Source organism: Camelus ferus, chromosome 6 (genome assembly GCF_009834535.1).
Source record: "Camelus ferus isolate YT-003-E chromosome 6, BCGSAC_Cfer_1.0, whole genome shotgun sequence".
In the NCBI taxonomy this organism is placed as follows: domain Eukaryota; kingdom Metazoa; phylum Chordata; class Mammalia; order Artiodactyla; family Camelidae; genus Camelus; species Camelus ferus.
Window position 1 is genome coordinate 41,189,102 of NC_045701.1, and position 14,481 is coordinate 41,203,582.

Genomic DNA, 14,481 nt, shown 5'->3' on the forward strand with positions numbered 1-14,481 from the left:
ACTTGCCAGTACTCACAATTGTGTGAGCCAATTCTTTACAATCAATCAATCTTTATGTATGTATATATGTATGTATGTATGTATGTATGTATGTATGTATGTATGTATGTATGTGCATACGTACGTACATACACACATCCTATTGACTGTTTCTCTGAGAACTTGAACACACCATGACTATATACTGTAACTTCTGAAAATTTCTATGTATAATCTCACTAAAAAAGAAACAGAAACAGTAAATTTATGATAGCTACACACTAAACATTTGTACATAGTCAAAATGTCTGTAGGATCAAAACAAAGAACTACCTTTAAAATTTTTATTTAAGGAACAATCATGATAGCTAAGATCATGAAATTAATGCTTTGGAATTATTCCCACTGCAAAAAAGCCAAAAACAACAAAAAGCCCCCAAACCCCACCAAAACACACGCACACACTCTCTCTCTCTCAACAGGTAACTAATAAATTGATGGCTAAGATCAACCTGAAATACCCCTCAGGTCCAGCGGTTACCCAGAATGTGCCTAATCTTCCTCCTCAGTGTTGCATTTCAATTCTAACTGCATGATCAAACCAACAAATTGAGCTTGGGACAAAAAAAAAAAAAAAAAAAGCACCTAGATGACAAAGTCAGAGGTTGCAAGAAAATGCTTTTCATGTACAAGTAATGCAAGAAATGACAAGTGAAGTCAAGGAGAGGTTTCAAAGCTTGAAAGACAGTCATCAATACTGACAGATTACTGTAATTCTGACTGCCAGCATGATCGATTTGGGCAGCATATGACAATCAATATTGTCCTCATTTAGTGAACAACATTAGATTCATAGATACAGAAGATGTTCCTAGGGTAAAATTTAAACTGTATTTAATGATCATAAATAGCACAATTTATGCTGTGGAATCTTAGTGGGTACTTTTATTGGGCATAAAATAACTGAAACAGCAATATAATTATCCAAATATAATTGAGTTTAGTACATATTCTTTCGCCCCTTCATTTCTCTTATGAGAATTAAAATAGTAACTCTGATGGTTTTCAAAGCCTACTTCTATCTCAATTTTTGTTGTAATTTCTCTTGTTTTATCAGTCTGTTTTAGACTGCATGATTTTTTCCTTAATGAATTGTCAAAAATTCCTTCTGAATTTGTCAAAAACATGCACTTAAAATTTATTATATTTGTGAAATATGTATTTGTTATTTAAAATTAAAGAACATTTGTATTTCAGTATCTTAAAAACATCTAGTTGTAATTTATTGTATAAGCTTTCATTTAAAAATCAAGGAATCCACCTATATGAAGTCATTTCCCCCAACATTTAGAATTAATACAGAACTTTGTGAATCTCTGTGAAAGATGACTACATGTTCTTCAGATAAGCAAAGGCTAGGAGAATCTCTACTATATACCTAAACAGTATGGGAAAATAATTTCTATACAGCTTTTAAATTCAAGCTTCTAAGTCAAGAAAAATGTTTGATCTGTCTGATTTACTATTTTTACTTTGAGTGTTCCAGAAGTGGTTTTGCTCACAGAAATTGCTCACACTTGCTGTGTAAACAAACTGTTCATGTTAACTGTTTTCATCTGAAATTCTCTCTCTTCATCTTAGAATTTTCCCCAATGTGGTATCTATTAACGTCTCAGCAAGATTAACTATTAAGAACTTCATGAAGCAGGCCTGAAAATCCAATCCAATCAATTAACTGACCAACCAACCAAACATAAAAACCCAATTAGGCAATTCCTTGGTGTTGGGTAAAGTTGTTTTATATTGACTATAATTTTTACACATAACAGAATTAATCACTGCACAAAATAATGTACCTTATTTCATTTACTAGGCACATCCAAATTCATTATCTCATTTATTCTTCACAACAATTCTAAGATGTGTATTAGCACCTTTTTTTACAGATAAAGAAAGTTAGGTTTAAATATTCTGTGACTGGACCAAGATCACAAGGTAGACTTCTAGTTAAAATCACTGTTTTCTAACTGCAAATCCAGCTATCATACCTCTGTGTAACACGCAAATCTGAAAAAAAGTTGTCAAAAGTATGAATTTAGCCATAGGAAATAGAAAATTAAGCCATATCCTCATACTTTAACTACTGGGTAAGGTGTGCATCTTATATATTATTTGTATCTCAGGCCAGAAATAGTTTTTGTTAGCTCAATAAAATGAGTTCCTGTAAACACAAGAGGTAAACAGAGTTTTGTATTACAATCTGATCTCTCTCGCCACTTTCCCAAAAGATTTAAGGCATTCTTTCAACTGTGTCTTAGAAGAAATAATGAGCTCAAACAACTTATTAAGAAAAAAACAAACAACCCAATCCAAAAATGGGCAGAAGACCTAAACAAGCAATTCTTCGATGAAGACCTACAAATAGCCAATAGACACATGAAAAAATGCTCAGTATTGCTAATTATCAGAGAAATACAAATCCAAACTAATGAAGTATCACCTCACACCAGTCAGAATGGCCATCATTCAAAAGTCCACAAACAATAAATGCTGGAGAGGGTGTTGAGCAAAGAGAACCCTCCTACACTGTTGGTGGGACTGTAGTTTGGTGTAGTCATTATGGAAAACAGTATGGAGATTCCACAAAAGACTAAAAGTAGACTTACCATGTGATCCAGCAATCCCACTCCTGGGCCTATGTCCAGAGGTAACCTTAATTCAAAAAGATACATGCACCCCCAATGTTCACAGCAGCATTATTTACAACAGCCAAGACATGGAAACAATCTAAATATCCATCAACAGATGACTGGATAAAGAAGTTGTGGTATATTTATACAATGGAATACTACTCAGCCATAAAAAAGAATAAAATAATGCCATTTGCAGCAACATGGATGGCCCTGGAGATTGTCATTCTAAGTGAAGTAAGCCAGAAAGAGAAAGAAAAATACCATATATCACATATATGTGGAATCTTAAAAAAAAAAAAAAAAGACAAACAAACTTATTTACAAAACAGAAAACAGGCTCACAGACATAGAAAACAAACTTATGGTTACCAGGGGGGAAGGGAGTGGGAAGGGATAAATTGGGAGTTAGAAATTTGCAGATACTGACTACTATATATAGAAGAGATAAACAACAAGTTTATACTATATAGCCCAGGGAACTATATTCAATATCTTATAGTAACTTATGGTTAAAAAGAATATGAAAACAAATATATGTACGTTCCTATATGACTGAAATATTGTGCTGTACACCAGAAACTGAGACATTGTAAACTGACTATAATTCAATAAAAATATATTAAAAAAGAAACTGACACCATTGTAAACTGACTATAATTCAATAAAAATATATTAAAAAAAAAAGAAATGGTGGAGAACACTAACTTCAAGATGACTATCAGGATCAGGGGAAGTGTAAAGAGGTAAAGGTCAGAAAGAAGTCAACTTCAGTAGAGCTGACAATGTGGATTAAGTTAGTTTATAGCTAATAATCTGGATATTACTTATAAGATTAGCTACCTTTCTAGAGACAGGAAATAATAAGCTGAACCCTTACATTTCAAAAACAATGACCATGTCAAATTTGAGTTTTCAGCTTAAAGTGAAGATACAACTGCCACAAGTAAGAAATGGAATATAAGTGTCATTATCTATAATCAATGTAACATGCATGATCCACCTATAATTCCATTCCAGTGTCAGAATGTGACAAAATACATAGGAATCAGATTGCATAAATCAATCTTCACTTAGAGAAGTAATGTATGCAGCAGATTTATGATAAATCCATTTCACATGGTAAAGGACATAGGATATTTAAAAAACCCTCCCTGTAAAGCTTAACATCTGCAGCTTATTATGTGAAAGAAAAATAACCGAAATGTTTTTAATCACATAGAAAATGGATATGGAAAGACAAATCCATTTTAGAAAGGAATAGCAAACAATTTAAAATTTAAAATTGTGTGCATAGTTCGTCCCAGGCACTGTTTTAAGATTTTTATACATATTGACTCAGTCAGTTCTCATACCACTACAGGCTAGATATTATTCTCATTCTCATTTTATAGATAAGGAAATTGAGCCTGAGAGAGGTTAAATAACTTGCCCAAGTCTACATGGTTAAAGAAGTGGTGGCCAACATTTGAGTCCAAGCACTCTGACTCCAGAAGCCATGTTGTCCTCTCCTACTTCTATGTCTCTGGTTATGTTGTTCTCTCTGCTTGGAATGCTCTTCTTAATCTCATCTACTTGATTAACTCTTATTCATCCTTCACGACTGGTTCAATATTTACATTTCTCAGAAGTGTTTCTTGATACCACCACCCCTTCCAGCTGAGTGAGATGCTCCTTGTTATTAAACTTCCAGAACAATCTTTGCACAACTCTATTACTGCACATATACTGAAAACAGTGTATTTCCTCAACCGATTGAGTACTTTGCGATGACTATTTCGATTATCTCTGCATCCAGAGTAGCAGAACGCCTAGTATATAATGGAGTGCTAATTAATTAATCAAAAAATAAGTACTGATTAAAAGTGTATAAAAGAAAATGCATTATTCAAATATCGTAACTGCTTAAACACTGGGGAGGAACTCTATCATCAGTGTATCAATAAACAGAAACTCAAAGGTCTTACTTAACAACACATAAGTAGTAGTTCAGAAAGTAGACAGAGTAGAAAACACACTGTTAAAAAGGATACAAGTTTTGATACAATGGAATCAGTGATTTCAGAGCACGGCTTGCATTTATAGCTGTTGCTCGAACCATAATGGGTAGAACCTTTCCATTCACAATAGCACCATCAAAAAGTGGGCCAAAGAAGGGAACCTGAATGAGAAATCAGAACATAATTTTATACTCAAATTGGAGAAAGGTTGTAAATAAGAACAATCAAAACAGTTTGTATACAAAAAGGTTTCTGCTTCCACTTCTGCTTCAGTTCTTCCTTTAGTAGAAATACTTATTCAAATTCAATTCTTTTCCATGATGGGTCCATACTAGGACAATAAATAAACAAAAAATGCCAATGGTCTACAGGTCTTCCATTCAAAAGAATTATGTGCTTCATGTAATTGACTAAATAATTTATACTATCTGCCAATTCTCAAAGTTTTGTTGCCTCAATTATACACAAAACCCAACACTGGAAATAAATTACTTTTCCTCCACTGAATAAACAGAGAAAAGATACACATTTTTACAGTTAGCAAGTTAGTTTTTCATTATTTTTGTGTGATGCCAGCTTTACTACACAGTCTAAAATGCTTTTATTATTATTTTACCACAGAACATAAAATATTTTTTATTTTATTATATGGTTTACTAGGAAAAAAATCTCATTTTTATCAGATGACTGACAGTTTCAAAACATTCTATTTGAATATGGCTGGTAGAAATGGCTGCTGAATGCAGAGACATGAGCTGTGGATAATTCAGTAAATATTTTAGGCTTTGTGGCCACATACTATCTCTGTTGTATATTCTTAAGTTTTTTTTAAAAAAAGAAAAACCCATTAAAAAAGTAATAAAACATTCTTAGCTTGCAAGCTGTTAACAAAAACAACATGAAGTGGGCTGTAGTTTGCTGAACTCTGTTTTAGATGAATCCTAATAAAATCTGGCTATAAGCTTAAATTCATATATGGGAAACAATCCAATTCAAGAAATTCTAAAAATTCAAGATAAACTGTCAAAAAGTAGGTTTTCTATAAACTAAAAGCACTCAAAAGATGGACAGACACCAAAATACTACCAAACTTTTATTGTTCTAGAAGAAAATACTTCTGCAGATGTTTCAGCCCTATCGTATAAGACATCCAGCTAGAACTACTTGGCTTTTTTTTTTTACTTTGTAGAATTCTCATTTATTAAGTAACATAACTAAAAAAATCATGTAATCTTAGCCAGATGTATCAACTAAAAATACAGGAATCATGCGTTCCTGTTCTAAAGGGAGTGATTACTTCTTACTGCGTCTTTTAGGAAACTGTATTCATCCTCTTAATAAAAGGTAAGTCATTTTTGTGAGCTTAATGTAAAGGATCTTCCACTCTGGCACTACCTGGTTTTCTAATATTTCAGTACAGTTTCTTTCTATTTTTCCTGCTTTAGCTCCTTCTAAACTAGACTTAGACGATTCATAGAGCTACAGTCTGTGCCTCACCTCCCCTTTCATTTCCACAACTTGATGGCTAAACTAATCCTTCTGAAAGAAGGAAAGAAACTCACAAAGCTGTACAGAACTTGAAATATATTATTAAAATGTAAGATAAGGAGTTCTTACCTCTGGCTTTTTCATTATCTGGATACTGAACATGTGATTTTTCATTGGATATATTACTATAAGGACATCACCAAATTCTGTAGGAATAATTCCTCTTCTGTAGTCTCTTGTATGCTCTGACCAAACAATGTGTACTTCATCATTTCCTAAATGTCTCAACTGGGAAACCAAGAAAAAAGTTCATAGTGCTTTAGAAAAGCCCTCTTGAGTACAGTCATAAAAATACTGACAACATACTATAAAAAGATTAAAAGGTAAAGAAATTAAAAATATTTTTAAAGTTTCATTTGATCATTTTTCACAACACAAAACACTCAAAAAAAACATTAGGAGATACTGCATAAGACTAGATAATTTTCAACCGTCTATAGTCAATGTGAAACAGAGAAATTAGATTAAAAAAATTCACAGCCCAAATACTTTTCTTACCAGCAACTGCATCAATTCTCCATTACCAAAGATTGTTTTTAAGAGTATTTTTAAGAAATGACTAATTTAAGATTGTTCTTTTTTTCTGGCCACACTCTGTAAGTGCTAATGAGTAGTGAAATGGCCTAACAGAGGCATTAGGAAGAGAAGTAAAAAACTCATAAATTGGGTCATCACCTACTGAGTAAGGGAAAGTTGATTATATTTAGTTTAACAAATTTATTTCCAGGTTTTCTTTGCCTATGAGACTCTGCCTATGAAATTCTTCCAACCAGACTTCCTGAGATTAGTTAGACTCCCTCTAGGTGTTACTCAAATATCTGTAGTGCTTACAAAGGTGTTTTTGGCAATTAAAGTTAACATGATGATTAAAATTATAAAAAAGCAAAGTATCCAAAAGTTGGATCTCTAATGAACTATTAAGAAAAATGAACTTAATACCCATCAGTCTTAAGTTTTCTTCACAGAGATTATTGCATAAACATGTATTTTAATATATAATTTTGATTATCTTAGTATATGTATTGATTCTGCTACTGCAAACATCTGAATCCATTTTTGGATACACATCTCACGTGGGTTTTTCTATTACGTTCAGATAACTGGACATATTGTACGCAGGGAAGTTTGGAAGAGAAAATTAGGATGTCATCAGTATTTTTATTATGGGCTAAGATTCAGGCAAGTTCTATTTTTGAAATATGCAATTTATTTTGGCTTAATGACCACAGGGCAGGAAAAGAATTAAATACGTGATTTAAACAAAGAACGAAATTAAGTCAATTAATGAAATGCTCTCTTCTGTTACTGTTTAACCCTGGAGTTCTTAATCTGCATCTATAATATTTGAAAATTTCATCTTTGTTATTTTTCTGAGAAGAAAGTCTATCAAATAGGACTATGTACTTAAAAAAAAAAAAGAGCCAAGAACTGATGTTCCAATGGTTCTTAAAAGTCTCCAACGCCAGTCTAGAAAATTCTAATCACTATGAATGTCATTAAGTATTTAAGAATATGAGGCAAATCCCTGAACTTTAAAATTTATATTCCTAAGCAAGAAATTCCCTCCCTTCTTTGATGGATTATAAGATAGTGGCAGCTATTATTCTAAAGACGTTCTCCAGCTAAATCTATAGACCAGAATCTATCATTTTAGAAATACAGTTTAAAGATTTTTATTTTCTTTTAAGGAAGGCTTTTTTCAGATTTAAGTGGATTAAGTAATTCTTTTTTTCTTTTTGAAAACCATAAACGTGCTTATTGCTCTAAATACATTATGATAGACCTCAAACATCAAAACACTGTTTAAGTTTTAATTCTCATTATTTTCAACACACACACACACACCTTGAATGACATAAATGCAGGACATGGGCTTTGTGACATTTCTAAAAACCAAAAAAGATTACACAACTCAGAAAAGCTATGGCTCTATAATTTCATTTTTTAATCAAAATACTTTAAAAATATCCTTCCTATACAGCCATCCCCATGTGTCAGCTTCCCTAATAGGTTTATGTTAACTGAATACAAAAGAAATGTGAAATAAATTTAACCAGGAGGGATGATCCAATCTAATTTTGATACATTAATGTCATATGCTGTACATGTTACAATAGCAGCCAGATCTAATACTAAGCTCCAGGCTATACTGAGATTTCCAAATGGCAGATTGTTCTAAGTGATAGCTAGTATAATTGAAGTAATAAACGATAGTAAAAGCTGAGCACACTGTCAGGAAGAATTTAAGTATTTACTTTTTAAAATTAAATGAGTTAGGTTAGGAAAGACAAGACAACTGAAATAATGCAGGTCTCAATTTACAGAAAATTCCTTTTATTTATCTGCTACATTAACCCTTGAACTCTTGCCAAAGCTATCTGTAATTTCTAGTGCCCACTTATCTAAAGAAATGAGAGAAAAGGGCAACTGTAGTTTTATTTTATAAAGAAAGCTTGTCTTCAAATATCTACCACAGAGTATTAAAAGTCTGATATGGAAGTTTAATGGAAAAGAATACTATATTTTTACCAAGATGTTGTAATGAAGATACTTGTGGCATAGAATCATGCATATAACAGTCATTTAAAACATGTTCAATCATTTTTAGGAAAGCTTCAAGAACATCCCTTATCATTTATATCCAAATGCTAAAAAAGTAACTATTTTATGCTGTTATGGTGAGGCATGTTTTTATATCTTTAAAACCTGCTATATAATAATGAAACACAAATTGAGAAATTGCTAATAAAGTATCTTAGAACTTTTGAAAGACTACTGAAAATATGAATTTTCAGTGGTTAATAGTTAACAGAAATTTCAGAAGTGTGTTTGACATTTGATAAATACTTTATATAGTATTTTGTTTATCTATTCCTTATCTCTTATAGACTTAAAAGATTGTGTCCTATTGTATACTCAGCAGGTTTTTCTAGATTCTAAAAACACTCAAAGGAGTTCCTACCTACATGTTTTTGTACCCAGATGCCAATCACTTCTAAAATAAGAGTGTAAAGACTTCTGTACATGGGCAGGTCTATTCAAATGACTGGCAACCAAACTACTGTTCCAAATTCACTTCAACTGCTACTGAAGTCATTTTGGTATTCAAGTTATATACAATGAGCTGTAGATTATCATTATCAATTTATGAAGATAAAGCAGTTAAATGAAATTCAACATGTATAAAATTGAAGTCCTCGATACACTATAGAATATTAGCACTGGAAGAGACTTTAAAGCTCTAATTTCCCACACAATACAGGAACTCCCACTGTAATATCCCTGGCAAGTAATCCTGCCTCTGCTTGAAATTTCTAGAGCTGGGAAGCTTAAAATTCACAAATCAGCCCATTCATTTTAAAAGAGCTACAATCATCAGAATCTTCTTTATACTAAGCTAAAATCTGTCTTCCTGAAGCTAGTTCTTCTACAATAAAACTTAGCAAGTAAACCCAATGTATATTTCATATATTATTTTTTCAGGTGTTTGAAGATTGGTCTAATATATATCTCAACTTTTCTATTCCAGGTTAAAAGTGTTCCCCTTATAGTTTACAAACCTATTCATTATCCTGGATTATTACCTCAGTTTATTAATGCTTCCACTAAATTGTAGTGTCTGGAATAGAATACAATATCAATAGATGCTCTAATACAACCAGCCCATAGTGGAACTACTTCCTTTGTTCTGTTCAACTATTTTCTGCATTTTTACAACACTGGCTTAAGTGGAAGTTGTAGTCAATTCAAACCCTGAAAACTTTTGCTTATGAAGTTCTTTTAAGCAGACAGAATTGACTGCTAGAATTAGAGAGGACTTCTATGTATTCTTATTAAACTTTATCATAGCAGGTTCAGATTACCTTTAAGTCTATCAAGGTCTTTTGTTAGCATGATTCTGCTATTCAATACTCTGGCTCTCTCTTTTCCAGATTTGGGTTATCCTTAAATTCAAATTCTAGCATCTTTATTCAGATTTTGGGTCACAATGTCAAATGGGACAGGTTCAGGTAAGAGCCTTAGAGAAAGTCATTACAGATGTCCTTCCTGGTTAAATAAATATCCAACATTTATTAAGTGCTTACTATTCTAAGTGCTTTGTAATAATTTATTTAATTTCACAACAATGCTATAAGGTAAATATAATTATTATTGACCTTATTTTTACAGGTGAGGAATTGAACCTTAAAGAGATAAAGTAACTTGCCTAAGGTCATGTAACTAGTAAGTGGCAAAGCAGGCTAGTTTTAAACTACCTCCCTATACTGCCTCTCATTAAATAATTAATTTATATCTCTAGATATAATTATACAACCAGTCACGAACATACTTACTGAACTATTATTAAGACCACATTTCTTCAACTTGTCCACAAAAAATGACTTAGTTAAATGCTTTATATTATCTATGGCGTTCCCTGATCTAGTAATCCTATTAAAACAAATTAAGTTACTTTGATGTGATTTGTTATGGTGAACTCATGGTGGCTCCTAGTGATCACTACTTCATTACCTAAGTGCTCACAAACCATCTGTTTAATAATCCCATTTTGCCAGGCACTGACATGGAGTTCATGAATGTTAGTAGTTTTTGTAGTTGGTGGCCTGTTCCGTGTCCTTTTGTGAAAATCAGATGTTTGCCTATCTTATGGCAGTGTTCTTGTTTTCCATTATCATAAGTGGAGATTTTAGATTTCTCCAGTGAAAAATCATTCATTTGGAGCTGGAGACAAGAATTCATATAATGTAACTATATCCTCTGTTTCACAAAATCAGCTTATCCCCTACATCTTCATTTCTGTTAAAAGCACCTAATAACTAGTTATAACAACTCAAGGTCAAAATCTGAAAGTCTTCAATTTTTGTTTTCCTTATGGTATCTCTAACAAGCTCTTCAATTAAAATAAAAGTTACTATACTCCTTTTTTTGTACTTTCCTTCCTATTTCCTCTACTGTTGCTCTAGGTCAGATGCTAGTCATCCTACACACCTGGACTAGTTCCTGGGTTCTAAAAAGCCCTTCTCCCCCTCCTCTTTCTCTTTCTTATCGGCCATCTTTCAAACATTAGCAAATATTGAGAACTGACTAAATGCACTGTGCTAGCTATTGAAGATACAGCAGTGAGGAAAAACAGACATATTTTCTGCTCTCCACAAAGCTTGAAGTCCAGTGGAGGAGACAGAGTAAACAACCAAGCAATAAATGAATAATTAATGGTTAATGCTCTAAATATACTTCTCTGAATGCAAATAACAAAGACAACTGATCTATAATGGCACTTGGAAGAATGTAGAGAAGTTTAATTAGGTTAGGAAGTTACTTCAGGAGATAGTGGTATACATGTAGAAACTGAAACTGTGTAATTCTCACTACCCAAGCCCTCATTCTTTCCCCACATTTTCCAGACACTCATATGTAGCAAAATATATATAGTCCCCAATCATGTAAAAAAAACATATTTTCATAATTTACTGTCTGGATCATTCATTTTTAGTAATTAGGAAAAGCTTCTTGAAGCAATGGGCACAGCATTTTAGTATACAATACCTTAGCAGAGTGGGCATTCAATAAATATGCTATTAAAAATATAATATCACAGTATTTATTTGGCAAGTTTTTTCTATCAATACATAGAGCACAGCATAAAAACAGAATTACCTGCAATTATGGCTTAATTTAAATATGCCATTTTGATGGTGAAGTGCTATAAAAATATAAAGTAGGGTAATGTGATAGTGTTACTGGGTAGAGAGAACTTTTTTAGCCATAATGGTCTGGAAAGATCTCTCTAGGAACTGTCACGTGTGTTTAAGAAATAGAACAATGAGGATGAGAAAGCCTAATGATGTGATTAAAGAGCATTTCAAATGGAAAAAATAGTAAGTGTACAGCCCCTGCGATGGGAATGAGCCTTGATATGCTGGCAGGTTAGAATGACAGCCAGTGAGGCCAGATTGTGGTAAATAAAAAGGAAAGTGACAGGAGATGAGATCAGAGAGGTAGGCAGGCAAGTGGTCAAATCTTGTAGGGCACTGAAGGCCATAATGAAGAATCAGAATTTTATTCTACATGCAATGAGAAGCCGCTGCTATACTATCCAAATTAAACCATTCACAGTGGTGAGATAATTTTACTCTGAACCATTTATATTTCCTGGTTTTTTAATCTTCTGTTCTTGTCATCAGGAGTATATTTATAGGAACTGGGGTTAAGAGTAGACTCTATGATATTAAAATAGAATTATTTTATGTATGTGGCTATATTTGGGACTAAAACCATAAGTATAATTCCATAGCATTTATTAACTATTACATTAACTACACTTTTACTAAAACAATTAAAAAAATTTACTGTTCCTTAAATTTGTTTTTAATTCATTTTCCAGACTTTATTTAGCATGTGGTTCTTTGGAAAGTGAAGTATATTTTAATTGCATTTCTAGATAAAATAAAGAAAAACAGATCTAAAGTTAAAATTCGACAAGTAGTTCTATAAAGCTCATTTATTTGTGAAACTATCGTGATCAAATTTCAAAACAGCAAACAAACTGCTGTCCATTACACTAACAGTATTTCAGAGAGAACTGACTTAAATGAAGTGCTTCTTTCCCCTCTTAGGGGGGTCCAGGAAATGAAAGATAGGCTAGAGAGTCCAACTAAGTAGGTTACAATTATCTCAACCTGATCTTCATCAAACTCCTAAAAAGATGATTCAGCTACCTATGAAGCAGAGAGTATCAGCAAGTGGCTAGAACAAGGAGACAGAGGAAATGAGACAAGCTCCTGTGAACACTTTACACCAATGCTTGCAGCACTTTTGATTTTTAGGGGTGAATAAACTCAGTTAAGTGGAAATTATTTTTAACCATTTTCCGTCAGTCTTCCTCAGGTAGAGATAATTTATAGAACAGATGGCTTCGACTGGGTTTACATCAGGATTTCTGATAAGGCAATATAATACTTCTAGAGAGACTACTTTGTTAGACTGAATGTTTGGTTAATTTGTTAAAAACATATAGTCTGTGTGGTAAAAATTCTATTGCTATCATCTTGAGCCTTGAAAAAGCTTCTCTTCATAAGAAATAAAATGTTTCATTTAAAAAGGTTCAAGAATATTTACCTCATTCTGAGAAAATAAAATGCTTAAAAATAATTTACGAAATCACCATGTGATATTTTTAACAAAAAGTGAAAACTAAAATTAGTTTCTATAAAATAGGTATAAATGATTTTCTCCTATCAAGTTTAAAACAAAGAACAAGAGTCATAAATAATTCTGCTTTGCCAGAGGCACAGCTATTTCTTTATACTGACTGTCGACTATCTAATTTAATTAGAGGTATTAAACTCCATGCTGAGGTCAACAAGCCTTACTTCCTTCAATATTACACTTCAACCGGTGCTCATTAATGTGTCTACTGAATGGATTAACACACCTAAAGATATATGTACAAAGGAAAGGGGGACAACCTAATGACAGCCAATTGTTCATTTGCAATAGGACACATGTTCTAGGCCTCAACTTATTACCACTAATGTGGAATTTATTAAATTCAGGAGAAAAAATACCAATACAGAAAGTGATTTTTTTATTAAGGAGAACTCAAACTGGTGTGTATGATTAACTTTAAACATTTAACCTTTTATTAAAAAGAAACTGATATTATAATAGAGCTAAACTATAAGCTGTTTCTGTTTCTTAGAAAAATCTTACATATTAGGACTCTGAAGAACAGATTAGGGGCAAGGGTCATAGAGAACAGGGAAAAGGAAAACTCAGTATACAGAGAAATAAATGTTAACTTTTTTCATTTCTATGAAAAGGTTTAGAATAATTTATATTGAATTATGAGACTAGGTAAGTTTTTCCTTTTTATTGAATTAAGTGAAATGTTGCTTCACTTTATTCTCAACTTTGATATCGTAGATTCTACTAAACAAACTTAAATTACTACTTGAGAAGATAAGAGAACTATACCTTCCAAAATGATACCACATTATTATTTACTGTTTACAGTTTTGATAGGTTGTATTTTTATATGGTAGGTACTATACATGTGAAGAAAGTGACATTTTGAAATTTTCTCACAACAACAAACGAATAAATCCTTTAACTTGCTTTATTTAAGTGAAAAAGCCTACCTGGCCAGGGTAATTTTCTTCAATAAAACAAGTATAATTTTGTTAACTACTAAAATAGTACACATGCTTGCATTATTAATTATTTTAAAATTATAAACATATGCTTTCATTTTTTAAAGTTAT

General features: G+C 32.2%; 1 protein-coding gene across 8 annotated transcripts in view; it reads right to left on the reverse strand.

Moving 5' to 3' along the window:
* RALGAPA1 (Ral GTPase activating protein catalytic subunit alpha 1) overlaps positions 1-14,481 on the reverse strand; it is a 204,608-nt gene that overhangs the window by 25,142 nt on the left and 164,985 nt on the right. For all 8 annotated transcript variants that reach the window (XM_032481878.1, XM_032481880.1, XM_032481881.1 and 5 more), the window contains 2 exons: positions 6,287-6,445; positions 4,703-4,830 (listed from right to left, as the gene is read on the reverse strand). In XM_032481878.1, the coding sequence (XP_032337769.1) occupies positions 4,703-4,830; positions 6,287-6,445 (287 nt within the window). The remainder of the gene's footprint in view (positions 1-4,702; positions 4,831-6,286; positions 6,446-14,481) is intronic.